The 19710-nt window shown below is 38.6% G+C and overlaps 2 protein-coding genes across 4 annotated transcripts in view; one reads left to right on the forward strand and one right to left on the reverse strand.

The window, feature by feature from the left end:
* The window catches only part of LOC137183577 (sodium channel protein type 4 subunit alpha B-like), a 35023-nt gene extending 29087 nt beyond the window's left edge, over positions 1 to 5936 (reverse strand). The window contains exons 1-5 of one of the 2 annotated variants that reach the window (XM_067590732.1): positions 5618 to 5936; positions 3874 to 4024; positions 2784 to 2921; positions 1640 to 1758; positions 1001 to 1090 (exon numbers count right to left, since the gene is read on the reverse strand). In XM_067590732.1, coding sequence (XP_067446833.1) covers positions 1001 to 1090; positions 1640 to 1758; positions 2784 to 2921; positions 3874 to 4024; positions 5618 to 5721 — 602 coding nt within the window. In that variant the 5' untranslated portion in view covers positions 5722 to 5936. Of the gene's footprint in view, positions 1 to 1000; positions 1111 to 1639; positions 1759 to 2783; positions 2922 to 3873; positions 4025 to 5617 lie in introns of those variants that run through there. The other variant, XM_067590730.1, reaches the window with a different exon arrangement.
* Positions 5937 to 10057: 4121 nt separating this feature from the next.
* nup160 (nucleoporin 160) overlaps positions 10058 to 19710 on the forward strand; it is a 30489-nt gene continuing 20836 nt past the window's right edge. For both annotated transcript variants that reach the window (XM_067590734.1, XM_067590735.1), the window contains exons 1-8: positions 10058 to 10198; positions 11700 to 11808; positions 12826 to 13036; positions 14306 to 14528; positions 14627 to 14817; positions 17102 to 17338; positions 19066 to 19163; positions 19345 to 19429. In XM_067590734.1, coding sequence (XP_067446835.1) covers positions 10108 to 10198; positions 11700 to 11808; positions 12826 to 13036; positions 14306 to 14528; positions 14627 to 14817; positions 17102 to 17338; positions 19066 to 19163; positions 19345 to 19429 — 1245 coding nt within the window. In that variant the 5' untranslated portion in view covers positions 10058 to 10107. The remainder of the gene's footprint in view (positions 10199 to 11699; positions 11809 to 12825; positions 13037 to 14305; positions 14529 to 14626; positions 14818 to 17101; positions 17339 to 19065; positions 19164 to 19344; positions 19430 to 19710) is intronic.

Consider the following 19710-nt stretch of genomic DNA (forward strand, 5'->3'; position numbering starts at 1 on the left):
AGGGCGCTCCGACTGAATGTTTTTATGGATAGTTTGTTTTCTGAACTCATCCACTGCTGACTGAAGCCAACAGCCCAGTTTAAACTAATAAGAGGTCTGGTGGTTGGTCTGTTTAGTCTGCAATAGAGTTGATGGTGTACAAGAAGGTATCATCAGCGTAAAGAGGAACACTGCAATGTTCAGTTGGAAAATAAATGTTATTTATGTAAAGGGTAAAAAACTAGTGGAGTCTGAACTCTACCAGAAACATCTTATCTAAACCAGCTGTAAGGAGAATCATGAAAAACAATAAAAGGCAGCTTAATGAACAAAATATTGTTATCAACAGTATCAAAAGCCTCTAATGCAGTGTTCAACAAACAAATAACATTATGATGATTTAGTTATTCTTACAATTTCTTATTATCTTATTCAACAAAGACATTCTCATCACCAGATCCGAAGCATTCAAATATATGTCATGGACTTCCAAAGATGGAATCATTCACTAAAAATGTAAAGTACTTCTCATGCAGCACCACCCTCAGATCAGATAAATCATCATTTTATCATAATTTTATTCTTTGTGACAAACTGTATGATAAACCTGTTCATATAAGATCAAAACACAATGCAAGAAAAATACAAAAACTCAATACACTTAAATTTTCTGAGAATGAGACTAAGCTGCTGCTTGAGTTCAAGTTTTGCACATAAGGTTAAATTTCAAACTGTTTGAACTTTAATGACCTTTTATCTACGTTGCGTCTGAGATGGCAGCTTTTGTGAACCATGTACAAAGTCATGGCATGACACGGAGGACAGAGCAACTCTTTGTTTCAGAGGCACGAACTTTAATATTTGACTTCAAAAATCTGTTTTCTGCTGGGACTCAAGAATTCTGATATTTCCAGGGAGCTGGTGATTCATTTTCGTCTTGTTTTTCTGGTCCTGTTGTGAAATCTCATCAATAGTCTTTGTGTTTGTGTGTGTGTGTGTGTGTGTGTGCGCATGTACTCACTCAACGATCTCGCTCCACTCTGGAGGAGCAGCCATCATCATCATCGCACAGTTGATCAAAACCGTCAACATGATAAACAAACTGAAGAAAGTTTTGTCATTAAGGAACTAAAAACATTGTCATCTGATCATTGTTTATGTGTTAACCTGAAAAACAAACTGCATTTCCTGCACACTGTTTCTCAGTAGTTTACAGTCTGTAGTGTGTTCACACTTCAAAAGTTAATGGATGAAGAAAATGCAGAGCTTTCAGTGTTTAGACTAAATACTGTTGACTTCTGAGAGTGCTGTTGATGGACACAAAACGACTACAAAGAGACTTAAAACCACCACAGAGACTCAAAAATACCACAAAGAAACTCGAAACCAGCACAAAGAAGAACAAAACCACCATAAAGAGAGACTCAAAACCACCACAGAGACTCAAAACTACTACAAAGAAACTCGAAAGCACCATAAAGAAGAACAAAATCACCATAAAGAGAGACTCAAAACCACCACAGAGACTCAAAACTACCATAAAGAGAAGCCAGGGGGCCTTTTACATACGTGTGCCTATAGGGACAACAACACTGCATAAGGTTCTGCTGGTTTAACTGACCTATCAGGAAGGAGTAAAGTGTGACATCATAAAGGATATGAGTGAATGAGGATCTTGATGGCGCCGGTCCTCAGCAGGCTGAACGGACTCAGCTGGTAACAGGACAGATCAGCGTTAAACCTGTGGATGATGTTTCCTTTACTGAGCACGATGAACGTCTGCAGAGAGACAAATCAAAAAACACACGCTTGATACTTCATGACTTTTACTAATTGGATGAGAAATTGCAAATAAACCTGATTTTGAACTGATGATACGTTTCAGACGTCTGCTACAGAAAATGACTGATGGCTTCTATTTAGGCCATGCAGCTGTAAAACCTGGTTATATACAAACATCTGCTCTGTGGTGCAGACAGGACTTTTTAAACATCACTACCCTCCGAAATCCCAAATAAGTCTGTTAGGATTTCTGGTATTAGAGTTTTATTACAGTTTGTTCATAAAAGGTCTGAATGTCAGTAGAGTATTAGGGCCACTGTAAGAATAAATGAATAATCTGAGATTTCAAGAAGTCAGCCATGACATTATGAGAAAACAGTTGTAATCTTTCATGAGATAAGTCATAATATTTTAAGTAAAAAGTCAAATTTTTTGAGAACAAAGTCATAATTTGTCAAGAAAAAAGTTGTAATATTTCAAGGAAAAGTTGTGGTACCTCTTGAAAAAAAAGTACGTAATCCCTTGAGAAAAAAAGTGATAATTTCTCAAGAAAAGAGTGAGTTGATAAGAGAAAAAAGTTGTAATATAAGTTGTAATATATGTATTGTAATAGTTGTAACCTTGTTTTGTAGTAATCTTGTAATCTTTCAAGAAAAATGTGATATTTTGAAAAATGTAATTTTAAGAGGAAAAAGTCAAAGATGAAACACTCAAAACTCAAAATAGGAAAGTTTTAGTCCTATATCCAGTTCCTATAATACACCCATGCTCTGGGTGTGTGGCCATTACAGTAAAGGGAAGTGAACTGAAGCAGTGTTATTGATCTGATTTTCATTTTTCATTGTTATTGTAATTCAAATTCCAGCAATCACACAGAGCATGTCTCACTTATAATAACATGTTTATATTAGAGCTGCATAAATTAGTTAATCTAATCTAATAAGAACCATTTCAATACTTTAATGCTGTACTAAACTACACTAATGTACAAATGTTGGGCTTTACAATAATGAGAGCGAGACCTTCTGTGATTGGTAGAAGGGGTCCAGATCCTCCAATGGGGTGTTGAGAAGCTCGGTGGGCGGATCCCCATAGAAGAATGGGAGGGGCTTCCCGGCCTCCAGGTCACTGGTTGGTTTAAGCAGGTCTTCCTCAGATACCTGTCAAAACAGATCCAGCCAATCAGACAGTTCGACTTGTAGTTGTAGAAGGTTTTTTTTTTTATTACACATTCCTTGAAATTATGTTAAATTTCCCAAAACGCTAAACACAAATGCATTACTGCATTACTCATCTTCACAAACTTCAAACTATATATACATTTAATATATATTTATATAATATATATAAATTTTCAAAAAATTTAACTATTCGGAGTATTGTGTAAAATAAACTGAAATTAAGTGAAAAAGTAAATGTACTCTAAAAATATGCAACAGATAAAGAATGTTGAATACAGTAAAATTTCCATGTATTTACCAACATAATCCAATGAAGAAACACATACATAAAGAAAGAAATCACATTTATTCTGCCTCAGGTCTTTGTGGATCCATTGTTCCAAAACAAATGAACTGACCCATGGCCCTGTTATCTATCTATCCTGTGGTTCTGATTGGTGTGTGATCAATTTTGACTCTTAGTGTTTCCAACTGGGGAATTGTGCGTTAACTGGGTTCCAGCTGTGATGACTTGAGTTAATGATTTTGAATGCCAGTGCTCTCTAAATTAGCACGAGTAAAAACAGAGGAATAGTGTTTATAGTGTTGGGAAATGGGTCTGTCTTTTGGTAAGTGGCATCATGGTTTGGGGGAGTTTAATTGATCTGTCCAGTTATAGTGTGTAAGGGATCAAGAAAAACTGTAATTCACTGTAATTGATCACGGAATTAAAATAATTAAACTTGATTAAAACTCTAGTCCTCAGAATTCCTCTGACAGGCTCCTTTTTTGCAGTCAAATGTATTGATAAGAAATTCTGACCTGTGAGTCAGTTTGATCAGAGCGGCAGGTCACTTTGGTAACATTCTGATCTACAATTTAAAATAACACATGATTGAGCTACGTATTGATTATGTGTTTCATCAGTATATTGATTCGATATGTATTCTACCTCTTTGTCCTTCCTCCTCTCTTTTTTGATCTCCTCCAGCGAGTCCGGTGTGAAGCGTCTGAAGACCTCTGTACCAACAGGGGGCAGCAGAGGTGCGAACCTTGCATTCTGCAGCTCTGCTCGTACTCCACTGTCACCTAGCAACCGACTCCTGAGGGGAGGGGGGTGTGTGGGGGGGGATACCAACATAAACATGATGGACCCAAAACAAATCCCAGTGACTCTGGACCACGCATGGTGCTGTCACCCCGCCTCGATGCCAGTTTGTCCCAGTGGTCACTCACAGTACTACCACTAAAAAATCTCCCTTTTCCCCACAGACCTCCATTATAAGACATGTGTAAACTGTTGACAAGACATCTCAAACTGCAAACAAGCTCAATTATTGCTCTTTGTGTTATGAGTCTATGGGTCTATGAGTCTTTTTGGGCGTGTGTGTGCATCATGTGACATTGTAATTACACAGTTCAGCCACTATGTCAAATGTGCTTCAAAGCCCGGCGCTGTTCATGTGTCTAGTTTTCTCTATATACATCCATGGTTCCTATAATGCACATATGCTCTGAGCGTGTATCATGTGATCTGATTTACATTTTTCATGGTTATTGATCACACTGCTGTAGTGAGTCAAAATGTCTGCTGCCTATAAATTGACTGAAGTCCAACAATCACACAGAGCATGTCTCACTATATTAGAGCTGCAACAATTAGATGATTAAGCGATTGGTCAATCGACAGAAAATATATCTACTTAAGCAACTGTTTTGATAAGCAAATATTTATTTTAGTCATTTCTTTAAGGAAAAAATGCCAAACATTTGCTGGCTGTACCTTCTCAGATGTGAGTATTTGAAGTTTATACGTGTTTATAGATGATAGGAAACTGAATATCTTTGGGTTTTGGACTCTTGATCAAACAAAACAAGACATTTAAAGACATCAAAGTCGTGATACTTCAAGAAAAAAGTGATAATTTTTCATAAAATGTAAGAAATAAGTTGAAAAGAGTTGTTTTGTAGTTTTAATCTTTCAAGAAAAATGTGATGTTTCAAGAAAAAAGTTGTAATAATAATGTATTGTAATAATTTTGTATTTTGTATTATGCAGAAGAAAGTCATAATAATTACAACAGAAAAGTTGTAATTGAATAGGTAGATTTTCTCGAAAAATTACACCTATTGTTCTCAGAATTTCTCACAAATCTTGGATATTTAACAGTGGACTTAATCCTCCATCATCTGTAATGACTCTGTAGGTGAACAAACTGTACATTTGTCTGTCTGTCACTGATATTTTTAAAAACTAAACAAAAATATATTTGTTCATGCATATAAAACATGGAATTATTTGGTGTAATAAGCATTGCTGATTGGTGCTGTGTAGTTTTGTGTACTATTACTAAGGATTTATGCCACATGTGGACTATGTGTGTATGTTTTTATTTGTGTATGTTAAATTTTGTGCACAAACTGTCAACCAATTTCCCTCTGGGGTAATAATAAAGTTAATCTAGTCTAATAAGAATGATTTATGCTCATTTCTGTATTTTGTCTCTTGAAGACATCACCTTGGACTAAAAGAAATTACGACGGCCATTTTTCACAGTTTTCTGACATTTAGTAGACATAACAATTAATCGATTAATCGTGAAAACAATTGGTTGCAGCGGTAGTTTATATTAAAGTTGTTCGGGTGTGTAAATGCTGGATGTGTGTTTGCGAAGTTAAAGGGTCGTTAGACTTACAGCTGTGAAGGAGAAAGCTTCAGCTTATCAGTTCTCTGCAAAAGCGCTCGTCTCTCTTCCTTGCTCCTCCAAAACTCAAAAAATGATTTTTTTCTGCTCGTCATGGCTGCAGGTCTCTATGTCCTTTGCATCCACTTGTTCACACCCGTTTCATCTGTTTCCCTACTTCCTGTTTGTCTCTGTCTGTCTGTCTCTATAATCTGCAGTCATCCGGTGTTTCTTGTCTTACTTCACTGCACGCTCTGCAAAGTTTAATTTAATCATCCAGAGCTATACAGATACAGGGTTGGGTCACCACATTAGAGATCAGTGTCAGTTATGTTTGCTCCTCCCTGCTCTATGTCTGTCGCTATGGGAACGGGCATCTGTAACGTTGTCCGAAAGCAGCTTCTCACTTTCTGGTCCTCACAATCTTTTCTTCTGTTTTCAATCAACAGAATTCTCTATTTTGCTGCCAACATTCCTTGTTTCATCATTGTAGTACACACACACACACACACACACACGCACGCATGCATACACACACACACACACACAGATTCCCAGCTGAACAGACTTCCTGTTTAGCCAGAATTTCTTCACCAGAACATCACGGTCTGTATTCCTGGAAACTGTGAAAGCGTTGTATTTCACACATACACACACACACACACACACACACACATACACACACACACACACACGTGCACACAAATGCACACACACGCGAGTAAAGAGATCTTTTGTCCCTCAGTCTGATTTCTGTCTCTGGATGAAAAACCCTTTATCTCACTTCTAACATTCATCTTCATTATGCACACACACACACACACACGCGCACACACACACACACGCGCACACACACACACACACACACACACACACAAAGTGAACATGAAGCCAAAACACAGTAAGTTTAAAGTGAACCATAAAAACTAAACAGGACAAACAAACAATCAGCAGCAAGGGGTGAAAGAATGACAGAAACACATTCTCAGACCAGGAACCGTCCACAGATACTGAGCCAACATGTGGGATAATGTGGCCTACATGTAGTTTAAATGAGGGATAAATGTGGGATACATGTGGGGTAAATGTGAGCTAAATGTGGGCTAAATGTGGGATACATATGGGTGAAATGTGAGCTAAATGTGGGCTAAATGTGGGATACATATGGGTTAAATGTGAGCTAAATGTGGGCTACATGTAGTTTAAATGTGGGGTAAATGTGAGTTAAATGTGGGCTAAATGTGAGTTACATATGGTTTACATGTGGGATACATGTGGGGTAAATGTGAGTTACATATGGTTTACATGTGGGATACATGTAGGCTAAATGTGGGTTAAATTTGGAATAAATGTGGGATACATGTGGGGTAAATGTGGGATACATTTGAGATAAATGTGGGATACATGTGGGATACAGGTGGGCTAAATGTGAGCTAAATGTGGACTAAATGTGAGATAAATGTAGGCTAAATGTGGGTTAAATATGGTTTACATGTGGGATACATGTGGGGTAAATGTGGGTTAAATTTGGAATAAATGTGGGATACATGTGGGGTAAATGTGAGCTAAATGTGGACTAAATGTGAGCTAAATGTAGGCTAAATGTGGGTTACATATGGTTTACATGTGGGATACATGTGGGGTAAATGTGGGATACATGTGGATCGCACTGCAGGAAGCTGTACAAACAATATGTACATTCAGTCAGTATTTGAGTCTCTCCAGCCGACACGCCCACATGAAACCTTTAATGTGGAAGCATTTATGTATTAGGGAGAATTGGATACCAGATGCACCCTATTCATTCGTATCAATGCTCAGTGGTGCATATGCCTAAAAAGTCTGCCAAGTTTCCGCTGACTTCCTCACGCTTCTGTGTTTTGGGGCTGATAGAATATGCTCGGTAGAGACTTCTTCTGACCAAGCTGGTGGACTTCCTGTTGGTTCCCTGCACACATGAATGGGATACAATAATTTAATTATACACCTCCTCACTCTCCAAATGTTATTTGACATAATAGATCAAATTCTGATAATGGAAGAGTCATTTCATTGGGTTTGTGACACTAAAAAAAATTATTCACCATTTTACAGCCGCTCCTTTCTTAATGATTTAGTATTGGCTGCTCAACGCTGCTCTCTGCTTCACTAAACACCTCTTCACTTGGTTTTCTGTGTTGTGATTTGATTTTAACGTGGCAGGTTTACATCCAAAACAGAATTCCCAGTAGATGATCAGTTGGCTGATCCAGATAAAGAGTTGCTAATTCTCAGAATCATTAAACCATTAAACCATTGCAGATGAGGAGACAACGAGATGATTCTATGCAGGTTTTCCCCTAACAAAAAAACATTGTATGGACTCAAACAAAAATAATCCCTCTCAATCATCACTTATGACCCACTAGAAATGTGTAGTGGTGTATGTATCTACCAAGACTCTGCCTATATTTTCTTATTCTCTTATTATTTTGCTGTGTTTGGGACTTTTTTGGGTGACAACCTTTGGGCAGTGGGTGTGTAGCCCCCGACCAATAACAGCACGCAGGGTGTGAGGTTACATTGCTGTCTTCATCTTTCTCCTCTGCTCTCTGTCTGTGTCTGTGTAACACACACACACATTTACACAGCTATCCTTGTTAGGACATTGCATTGACTCCATTCACTTCTTTGTACAGCCTAACCCTTACTTTAACCAGGACCTCAGAAATAGGTCTTTGGTCCCCATGATGTCAGTGTTAACACCAGAAACGGTCCCAGTAAGGATAGAAAAACGCGTACACACACACACACACACACACACACACACACACACACACACACACATGCAGAGCAGAGAGGCCACACAGGATGAAACATGCGCTTTGGCTGCATTCACACCAAATCCAACAATGCTGAGCTCCATATACACACACACACACACACACACATGCACGCGCACAGAGCAGAGAGGCCACAGCAGAAAGGACGAGGCATGTGCTTCGGCTGCATTCACACCAAATCCGGGAATGCTGAGCTCCACACACACATAAACACAGACACACACGCACATGCAGAGCAGAAAGACCACAGCAGACAGGATGAAATGTGCACTTTGGCTGCAGTCACACCAAATCAGCGCCTTCCCGCAGGGTTGTGCGGAGGTGTGGGCATGTTTATTTGTGCTTTAGAACATAACTGCTGTGAAACAATCAGAAAATAATGTTTTATTTATCTGATTCACTGCTTTGTTCTCATTACTCCCATTACATTCACTCTCTAGTTAGCTCGACCACTGCTGTGCTCTCTCTGTCTCTCTCTCTCTGTCTCTTGCTCGCTTTGGTGTCGTTGAGCCGGGGAGGAAGGGCTAACTTTGAATGTTGTGTTTAAAACCAGCAACCAACAAATCCTGCATAGTATACATAAAAATGTTTTACAATATTTCAAGATTTTTTTTTTTCATTTCTGTGGTTCCACTCAGATTAGTTTATGTGCAAATTCAAAATGGAATTCGAGATGGATGGAAACACACCTAATGAAAAAAACAATTATTTAAGTTAATAAAGACAACAAGCTAAATAATTATCATTTAATGTTTTTCATGTAGCCACAAGAAAAGTTTCTTCCTGACAACAAGGCCCAGGACCCCCACTGACATGGACTTTATCCCACCCATGGACATTACATATATTATGAAAAATATCATAATCTTATATTTTCACATCTTTGATTGTTTTTATCTAATGTGGCACATTAATGAAACTTGTATTATCATTAATTGTGCACTGCATATACTGTTTACACTATGAACATTTGCACATTCTTGATCAATATTTTGTATATTTCATTCCATTCTCTTCCATTTAAAATTTAAACCTGTAGCAGTGTCTTCTCACGGAGAATATATTTTACATTCATACATACAAATTTTTATTGTAAATTTCTGTCTTTCTTTTTTATATTATTTAGGATTATTTAATTTTGTATATATTTTTGACTGTTATGCATCACAACACCAAGGCCAATTCGTTGTATGTGCAAACCTTCTTGGAAATAATCCTGGTTCTGATTCTGATGCAAATATGTCACAGTAAATAAGGATTCAAGATTTAAGATGTTTATTGTTACTCTGGTTATACAAGTACAATCATGTGAAATACAAGGCTCTAAATAAAAATATATAAAAAAGACATATAAAATATAATAACAAAATATAAAAATCAATTAAATATAAAAAATATACATATTTTTGAAAAGTAGATATATTTTTAAAAAAGGATCAGCCTATAGAAAGCTATTATACAGACAGCGGGTATTGCACAAAAGGTTGAAAAGGCACAAAAAGGTTGCATATACAGTACAATCATTGGTCTGGAAACAATGTGTATAGTATTTGACTTAATTTTTAATTATAGTCATTTTAAACCTTCCATACCGGACAGTTTCGGGGTGTCCTGTCTCTTTAAATGTTTGAACGACCGGCGCGCGGCCTGTCCCTGACGTCACAGTTCCATGAGGTGAAGATGGCGGCGGTGCTGGAGCGGAGCTTCATAGAGATCTGTGGATTTGAGAGGGAAACTCTACACAGGTTCCGAGAAGTTACAGTAAACCTCGGTAAGCGTTCAGACAGAGCGCTTACATCTCTCTAATCTGCGTCTTTTGTTTTTCTAACAGCTTGTCTGAACACGACAGTGGAATGTTATGACATGCTAACAACAGCTAGCGCCGCTAACATGCTTGTGAGCTAATGTTAGCGGTGTAACTTAACCTGATATATAAAGGTGTTATTTCTGTCTGGAGAACATCGTGACCAGTAGCCTACATCTTTAAATTCAAAGCCGTTACCTCCTGTGAAGGTGGTGAAACAGTCCATGTTAGCAACCTCTTCTGTCAGTGTTAAAACGACCTGTTTTCTCTTTAGCTTCAGCTAGTTAGCCGGTAACTGAGTTTTTTGCTCACCTGTCAAACAGAAAACCAAGACAGCTCACATTACTTATGCACCGTGGTGGAAAATACATTTACTTAAGTGCAATTTTTAGGAACTTGAGTATTTCCATTTGATGCTACTTTATACTTCCACTTCACTACATTTCAGAGGGAAATATTGTACTTACTTCTCCACTACATTTATTTGATAGCTTTAGATACTGAAAACACAACACATTGTTAAAGATGAAACCAGTGGTTTCCAACCTTTTTGGCTTTTGACGTCTAACAAAAAGCAGTGTGTAGTCGGGGTCACATTTCACATGTCTATGAGTTGTTAACAGCTCCACCAAATAGTGATTTTTCCCTCTAAACTTCTCACATGCTTTCATTTCAATACATATTCAAATGATCCAATATTTCAGCAAAAATCAAAGATTAGAGAGAAAGTCCAAAAACTGAAAACAGGTTTGTGTATCAGAACTTTGTTTTTTCTTCTTTCCTCGCCCATTAATCATCTCACGACCCCTCAGATTTATCTGCTGACCCTTTGGAGGGGCCCCGACCCCTAGGTTGGGAACCACTGGACTAAACTAGCTAACTGTATATAAAGTAGTGTAAACTAGCTCCACCTCCAGCAGCTACAACAGTAACATGCTGCTCTAACACTGATGCTTCACTATTAATAATCTAATGATTTTTCATGCAGGACTTTTTCTTCAAATCGAGTATGTTTACATTGCTGTGTTGGTACTTTTACTTAAATAAAGGATGTGAATGCTTCTTCCACCACTGAGCATAGTTTCTCTGAAAAATAAACACCAGGCCATATTTGAAAAACCAAAAAACTACTGAAGGAATTTACTGAATCCTCAAATAGTCTTCTATTTGTGACTGTGTGGCTGCAGGCAGCGGGAATGACGTGTCCTGCTTTTTTTTGTAAAACACAAGCAAAATATTAACATGTTATTTTGCATGAAGATAAAAAATACTGGAATAAAACAGCTGTTAGTTTTCTACATGTTGTATAAACTGAGCACAGATGCGTAATTTCTGGCTACCATCCTTATTTGAATTAGGAAACATTAGTCACAACTTGAGAAAGTGGTTAAAAATCTGTGTACAAGAGAGATCAGATTGTATTTGGGGGAAACTGAAACATAAGATGTGTGGTTCCTCTCGTCTGTAGGTCTCAGTGCTCTTCCTGGTGGGGTGAAGTTCCCAGACAGTGCTGGAGCCTTTCATTATGAGGAGAGCGGGAAGCTGCTGTCTGTCACCAGCAACAGATTCATTCACTGGTGAGTAACTTGATATTTACTGTTGTCTGTTCACATCATGCACACGTTTCTCACCAGGCTGCTGAATCATTGAACTGTGTGGAATTAGAAACTTTTTTTTGTCACAAAAGTTGAAACAATCACTCCATCGACAGGAAAGGAACTATTGTGATAAGCGATTAATCGTTGATATTATATAATATTTTGAACTATATTTTCCTGGTGTAGGGCTGCAACTAACTCTCTGCGTCTCCAATCAGACTTGCTAATGCCACCAGCAGCTCTGTGAAAGGCACAAACTGAGGCTACAGTTAACAGTGTTCTCATATTTATACTCGGTGGGGTTTCTTTCAATGAAACTAATGTACTCTTAATAAATATTGTACGTTATCTGACTATTTCCTGCTCTTTGAAATGAGTTTTTCTTTGTTCTTCAGTTACAGATGTCGTGATATATCTTAGATTATTTCTTTATGATGCATCGTGTATCACAGAATCGCCTTTTGTTGTGATGTATTGTTATCGTGGGAAGAATATCGTGATAGTATCGTACCATTAGTTCATCAGAGATTCCCACCTCTATCAATAACATGTCAGAAAACGGTGAAAAATGACGATCACTGTTTCCCAGAGGTCAACGTGACGTTTTCAAATAGATATTCAGTATACTGTTATAGAAGAGTAAAGAAACCAGAAAATATTCATATTTGAGAAGCTGGAATCAGAGAATGTGGACATTTTTTTCCTTAAAAATGGACTCAGAACGATTAACAGATTATCAAAATAGTTGGCGATTAATTTAATAGTTTGCAACTAATCAATTAAGCAAGTTATGGTTGCAGCTCTACTCTGGTGTCTCCATTCTGTTTCCCGCCTTTTCTTTATTTCATATCATTATAAACTGAATATGTTTGGACTGTTGGTCCAGAAAAAACAACAACACATCTATTTGATAATAAAAGTAGTCAAATCATGAAGTTAAACACTCATTCATAAATTAAACTCAGTCTTCCTGTGTGTCCTTCGCGCTGTGTGTAGGTCTACCTCGGGGGACACGGTGCAGCTGGTGGAGCAGTCTCTGGACACCAACCTGCTCAACAATGCCGTCAAAGTCAAGTTCACTCACTGCACCGTGCTGCCTGGAGGAGTCACCATCCAGGAGACCCTCAACAACGTCATCATCCTCATCACCACCAACCAGAGTGTTCACCGAATGGTGCTTCCTCACCCCACACGCATGTATCGCAGCGTGAGTTACCCCAACTGTTTGATTTACACTCGTCTGTATTATACAGACAGTAACTTAAGTATCTTCAAGGAAGGGAATTGCTCAAAAACACTTCAGTCTGGATGTGCATGATGTCACCGATCCCATGTGGTTGACGATTAACTGTCATAAGATGTTAAATCATTTCATTTATATCGTTGTGACGCAAATGACACTCTTTACGGCAATATTTTTTGTCATTTGGAGTCCATCTTCTGCGCGGATTACATTGATACATTTCTCTCTTCATGGCTTTTTACTTGTGAAGCTTTTACTGCACTTACAGTAACGAGTTTAGTTGTCAACAAATCTCCACTGCTTTCTGTCTCTACTCTGCTGCGCTGCATACGCGGAGAGCTCAGCCCCTCCCACAGCGAGACGGCGACTACAAATGACAGGAAAACGCAGTAGAGACTGTCTTTATTTATGTGATTTACCAAATGTATGTGTACTTGTTTAATTTCAGCTCAGTGTGTGAGAGTCTCTGCTGCTCTTTGCTGTCATTTATGGTCGCACTACTCTCAGGATCTCTATGAAATGACCTCTATCGAGATGTGAGATTTTGGTCATATCGCCCAGCCCTATGTTGAAGTTAGGACCAGGGGATATCTCACATTTATTCAATGTTTTGCTTTCTCAGGATAAAACATGTGTTAAATGTCCAAATGGAAAATCGAATTACAATATGCACAAAAGGGTCATTTTTAGTCAAAAAGTAACGTAGATGTTAGCTGCTACGTTAGCTGTTTTGACTCCCGACAGTCCCGTAAACTGTGATGTGATTAGTTACGCTACATGTTTACCTGCTGTAGTTTACGGGACTGTGGTGACTACAGGTGGCGAGCTATCTCTGGCCATCTCGCAGTGAGTTTAAAGGTCATATCTATGAGAAGGACAGACTGAAAACGACTCTGCACACTGATCTGTGCTCTGTTTGTGTTAGTTGACGAGACTATCAGACTGATGTTTTGTAAAGAATCACAAACTGCTGCAGGCTTTTCTGCTCTGTATGTGCTGAAACGGATTATTAAACTGGATGCCTTGATCTACTGACGGTCAATAGCTGTTTGGGTTAACCTGTATTTTATGCATAATGATGATATTCTTGCTGGTGTTGCATGTCTTTTATTATTCTTGCTCAACTGTCTTAAATAATATGATGTTTCAAGCCAAAAATCGAGATTTTTGGGCCCAGCTCTGCTTGTATTTTAGATTTAATGTTAAAATGCTTCTCCGGCTGCGTGTCTTCAGGAGCTGGTGACGGAGCTGCACATGCAGTCGATCTTCACTGATGTGGGGAAGTTGAGCCTGCAGGACCCCTCCCACAGCGCCGTCATCCCCAGCCCAGTGGGACAGACGGGGAGTCCGGGCACCTCAGCAGCCTGGCTCAGTCACAAAGGAGAGGCTCACTACGCCCTGGCTTCACCTGCAGGAGGCATCATGGTCGTTACTCTGCCGCCTCACGACACACAAGGTAAAAATACATTTGAAGACTCGCTGTCAGACTTGACATATAAGTAACTGTGTGTGTGTGTTTTTTTTAAAGCCAGCGTTTGTGTTTGTGTGATGCAGGGAGCGTGTCGGTGGTGGAGCTGAAGAGGAGCTCCATGATGCAGAGGCTGTCCGGCTGGATGCCCAGCGTCATCCGGGGGGAGCAGACTCCCGCCGACCTGGCCCTCAGTCTGGTTGTCAGAGAGCTAGAGGAAGACTCCTTCATCTTCGCCCTCTGCCAAGATCACAAACTGCGCATGTGGTCCTTCAGGGTCAGCTGCTTACTTACATATAGAAATCTATCAATCAGGTTTAACTTTAATATCCAAAAGGAGGATTTGTAGCTGTTACAGGCTGCACAGATAACAGTTTAACACCATGATTACAGCAGGAGCAGCAGAGGAATTACTAAAGTTTTAATCTTAAATTGAGACGTTCTGCTTCTGTGACTCAAACGTCTGGTGAAGAGGACGAGATTGATCATTTAAGATGTCGATTATTGTCTAAAATCATTATAAAGCTGTGCCGCTGATGAGCTTACTCCCTGTATTTATGATGTGCTGCAGTTTATGATCCTTAAACATTCCTGAACACACACATCAAACTAAAAGTTAAAACTCTCTTTAACACTGACATGATAATTATTTCTAAACTTGTTTAACTGACTCAAGAAACACTTTTATTGCTGCAGATTTTTGGCCTGAGATGCTGCAAATCTCAGATTATTGTCAGATTCAATTACTAGATATTTACAGGTTGTGACTTCTTGTATTTTGTCATATTTTTTCTTCAGTACACATTATCTACCACTATGAGATATATATATTATTCACTCCTCTGCCCAGTTACAGTCCAGCTCACCTGCAGAGCAGCTGCCCCACAATATTCCCACCTAACAAAACTCAATAATAAGTTTGCAGCTTTCCATGTTGTTATCCAGTGTTGTTCTGTGCACAACGATGCAGCTAAAGCCAGACTAGTCTTGCCTTTGGGGGTCCAGATTGTTCCTTAGACATGAGGTCACCGTCCACACACTTAAACACCCACTCAGTATATTTTCATCCAACCATCAAACCTACAACCTTCTTGTTGTGAGGAGACAGAGCTAACCGCACCTGCCCCTTTACAAAATGAAAAGCGAAATAACTTTGAGGGCCTAAAGCTCAATAAAATAAGAAGCATTGCCGCAAGAGAGCGCAGTTAGGGTTGAAAAAACAAACATTTAAAAAAAAAAAAAAACATAGCTGCAAGTGGCAATTGGCGGGTTCAAACCCTTTTGCATTTAACAGAAGGAAGCAGCGATATACGATGCTGTGTATCAAATTTGGTGTTGATAGTCAAAATTCAATAAGTTCTATTAATTTTATTGTTTTTCAGTCTATGCAAATTAGAAAAAAATCCATCATGGATTTTTATGGTTCAAGAGGCTTTTTTTGTAGAGCACATTGAGCTGGACTTGTGTCACATTTCATGTCAATCAGACTTCCTGTGTGAGGGGCGTCGCCTTTCGAAAATTTTATTTTCAGGCCTTAATTACAGGGCCAATCATCTGGCTGATTAGGCTCATATTTCTTTGAATCACATTCATTGCGCACAGTATTTCCAGTTATTGTACCAAGTTTCATGGTTTTAGCTCATTCCAGCTAACAGCAATTTGAGCTGCAGCAGAAAGAAACAAATAATAATACATTAGAAACTGCCTACAGTGATCACACCTGTCTGAGTCAAATTGATCACTCAATTAATTATCAAGCGAATGATTATTATAACAGATTTTTTTCTTTATTTCTGCAGATTACTATCTAATTGACATTTGTGTATTACAGCCAGCGATCAGACTGATTAGAGCTGTAACGCTGCCATGAGGGAGGACAAAAACCTTGCTAGAAAGAGAGGATGAATATTTTATATATATTTTTATATTTATTTATATCTATATTTCTCTTCTTTTGATATAGTTAAAAGTAAACTTAGGTTTTTTTGACGGCTTCCCGAGTCATTTAAAAGAAGAGAGAGAGAGAGAGAAGCAGTGGTCGAGTGAGCTAGAGAGTACATGAGGAGAGCGAGCAGTGGTAGTGAGAAATGGTGAATAAAGGAAGGGAAGAAAGAGGAATAAAACATTATTTTCTGCTTGTTTCACGGCAGTTACAAATAAACACACCCACACCTCGCACCTCCGCACAACCCTGCAGAGGTGCGCCGCCACGTTTGATAATGGTGCCGCAGCCGCGAAGTACATATCATACATGTATCAGGGAGTAAGATTAAAAAAAGAATTTAATTACTGTAGTTTTAAAATGTTTTTCCATATGTTTTCATGTATGAAATAAACACTGTAAGCAGACTGATTGATTACTATAAGCAAATTATTTAAACAGCATTTGTATAGGAATGATTCTGTCCCAAGAGTTTTGATCCATATAAGCGGTTGATCACTGTAATAATAATAATAATGATAATAATAATAAACTAGATAAGATATATAATGTGGTGACAAAGTTCACATGTGCTGCATCATTAAATCCAGTTTATAACCTCTGTTATTTCTTTCTGCAGGAGCAGGCGTGCTTGCTGGAGGCTGATATGTTGGAGTACATGCCGGCCTGTAAGGGGGTGAGGCGTTTGGCCGGTCAGGGTCACCGCCTGCGGCTGACGTTCTGCGCCACCACTGGCCTGTGTGTAGCCGTCTACCTGGCCGTACCGCAGAGAGGACAGTTCATCGTCCTGCAGCTGGTCTGCACCGACAACAACCGCTACAGCCTCGACCACATCTCCTCTCTGTTCTCTACTCAGGTAAACAGCAGGTGGAGCTACATCAGACACGTTTACATCATACTGATGTTGTTAAAGGACGGGTTCACAACTCTTTAAGTGTGTCTTAAAACAGCAGTCAGGTGTCCATATGAACAGAAAGAGTTTTTCTTCGCTATAATCATTCCTCCTGTTCATACTGGCTATTAAAAGATCCCCTTCAAATGTGCTTTCTGTGTCCGCACAGTCATTTTGTGCAAAAATGCATTTAAAAGTTGATGTGAAACTTATATGAGGCTTCAGCAGTCTGAGTTAGTCATATCAAGTGGATATCTGACACATTTACAGTCTTTTTAGCATCAAATTCCCTCTTTGTGTTTCCTCAGACAGTGTTTCCCTGTTGAGCTGCAGGTGGAAGTATAGTAACAAAAAGAGGGACTTTGGCACTAAAAAGACTGTAACGTTGAAAGACATCTACTTGATTTGACTCATTTGGACGCTGAAGCTTCAAATTAGCTTCAAATAAACTTTTTAAATACATTTGTTGCACAGCAGGAGGACTGTGGATTTTGTCCCCCATCACTTCCATTGTAAGGTCATTATGAAGGGATCTTCTAATGGTCAGTATGAACAGAAGGAATGATTACAGCAAGAAAAACATGTTTCACTGTTCATTTGGGTTCCTGACTCCTAAATGAAAGTAAAACGATGGTGGTTGGAAAAACTCCAGATATAACAGCTGCTTCCACTTTGATTCTCCAAATTGAACTTCATTTGTTGAATCGACAAAAGAAAAGCTGCCAGAGAAACTAAAAGAAAATTTAACTTTATGAGCAGAAAAATCCAGCATTTATATCTGTCTACAAATGTATACACATTAAAGGGATAGTTTGTATTTTTTTGAAGTGGGGTACCGGCACGGACGATAAGCGACGGGGCCAGCAGCAAAATGTATTATAGCCACCCACCTTAAAAAAAGTCAATATCAGTCTAATTGTACGCTATATTAAGAATATTTTCACCACTTTACCTTGCCGTCAGACAGCCCTTTCCTTTGGCACTGTATTTACTCATCTGTAGAACTTCCGTATTCCTACACAAGCCGCGCACTGTGTTACGCTGCAAATGACGTAAGATCATCAGAACATTGACAGAACAGTAATAGCACAGCAAATGCTGGATTTCTAAATCCAAATATTGATATTTGAGATTTTAAATAATTTGATGACAACTCATAGACTGACCCTTAAATTCTTTACACAAAAACATAAGTGACCAAACATTTCTGATCATTGAAATGAGCTCTTTGTAAAGAACTGTGATCAGGATTTGTTGTGAACAGGACGTCACAGGTGGGAAAAACAATCTTATCTAAAAGAGAGTATGGACATTTCTTTGTTATAGATATGTTTTTAGTTGATTAACAGAAAATTAATCTGCAAGTATTTTTGATAATTGGTTAATCATTTCAGTCATTTTCAAGCAAAAAATACCAAATATTCTGTAGTTTCAGCGTCTTAAATATGAACATTTTCTGCTCTTTATCAGTAAAATTGAATATCTTTCTGTTTTGGACTGTTTATTAGACAAAACAAGAAAAACTGAAGACGTCTCTGTGTGCTCTAAGAAACTGTGACAACTGGAATTGACAATTTTTTTAACTCTTTATAGACTCTATAGGTAGTGAGAACAAACGTCACATTAATTGATAATGAAAATAATCGTTAGTTGCGGCTGTAATATGTTAATGAATCTCTCTCTGCCAACAGGAGACTCTGGTTGATTTCACTCTGACCTCCACAGACATCTGGGGCGTCTGGGTGGACGACTCCAACACCACCATCGTCAAATACATCAACTTTGAACAGTAAGTTACGATCACATCACATCACCGTGGACCGAATTCACAACAGCATTTAGACATTTAGACTCGTCAGCGTAGGAAGTGAACGGTTCATTCACGTTCATTGTTTACACCTGTGACATGACAACACGTGTTCAGTGATGAAGGATGTCTGTGTGTAACGCTCTCGCTCTCTGTTTGACAGTAACACAGCAGGTCAGTGGAACCAGGTGTTTGTTCAGCCTCCACCTGATGATGAAGTCCATATAGGAGTGGACCAGGACCCCAGGGTAAGACCGGTCTCACACCAACACAACCCTGCAGCCACAAACCAGTAAACCAGACTTTAAATGTGGTTTAGATCAAACTGATGGAAACTGAGTCAGACTTCAGATTAAAACTCAAACAATTAGTTGATTAGTTGAACATTTATCAGCAACTATTTTGATAATCAGTTAGTTGTTTTTGAGTCATTATTTAAGAAAAAATACCCGAATTCTCTGGTTCCAGCTACTCAAAAGTGAATATTTTCTGTTTTTCTGCTGTGATTGAACATTTAATGACAATTTAG

This window comes from Thunnus thynnus, chromosome 5 (assembly GCF_963924715.1).
Source record: "Thunnus thynnus chromosome 5, fThuThy2.1, whole genome shotgun sequence".
Classification (NCBI taxonomy): domain Eukaryota; kingdom Metazoa; phylum Chordata; class Actinopteri; order Scombriformes; family Scombridae; genus Thunnus; species Thunnus thynnus.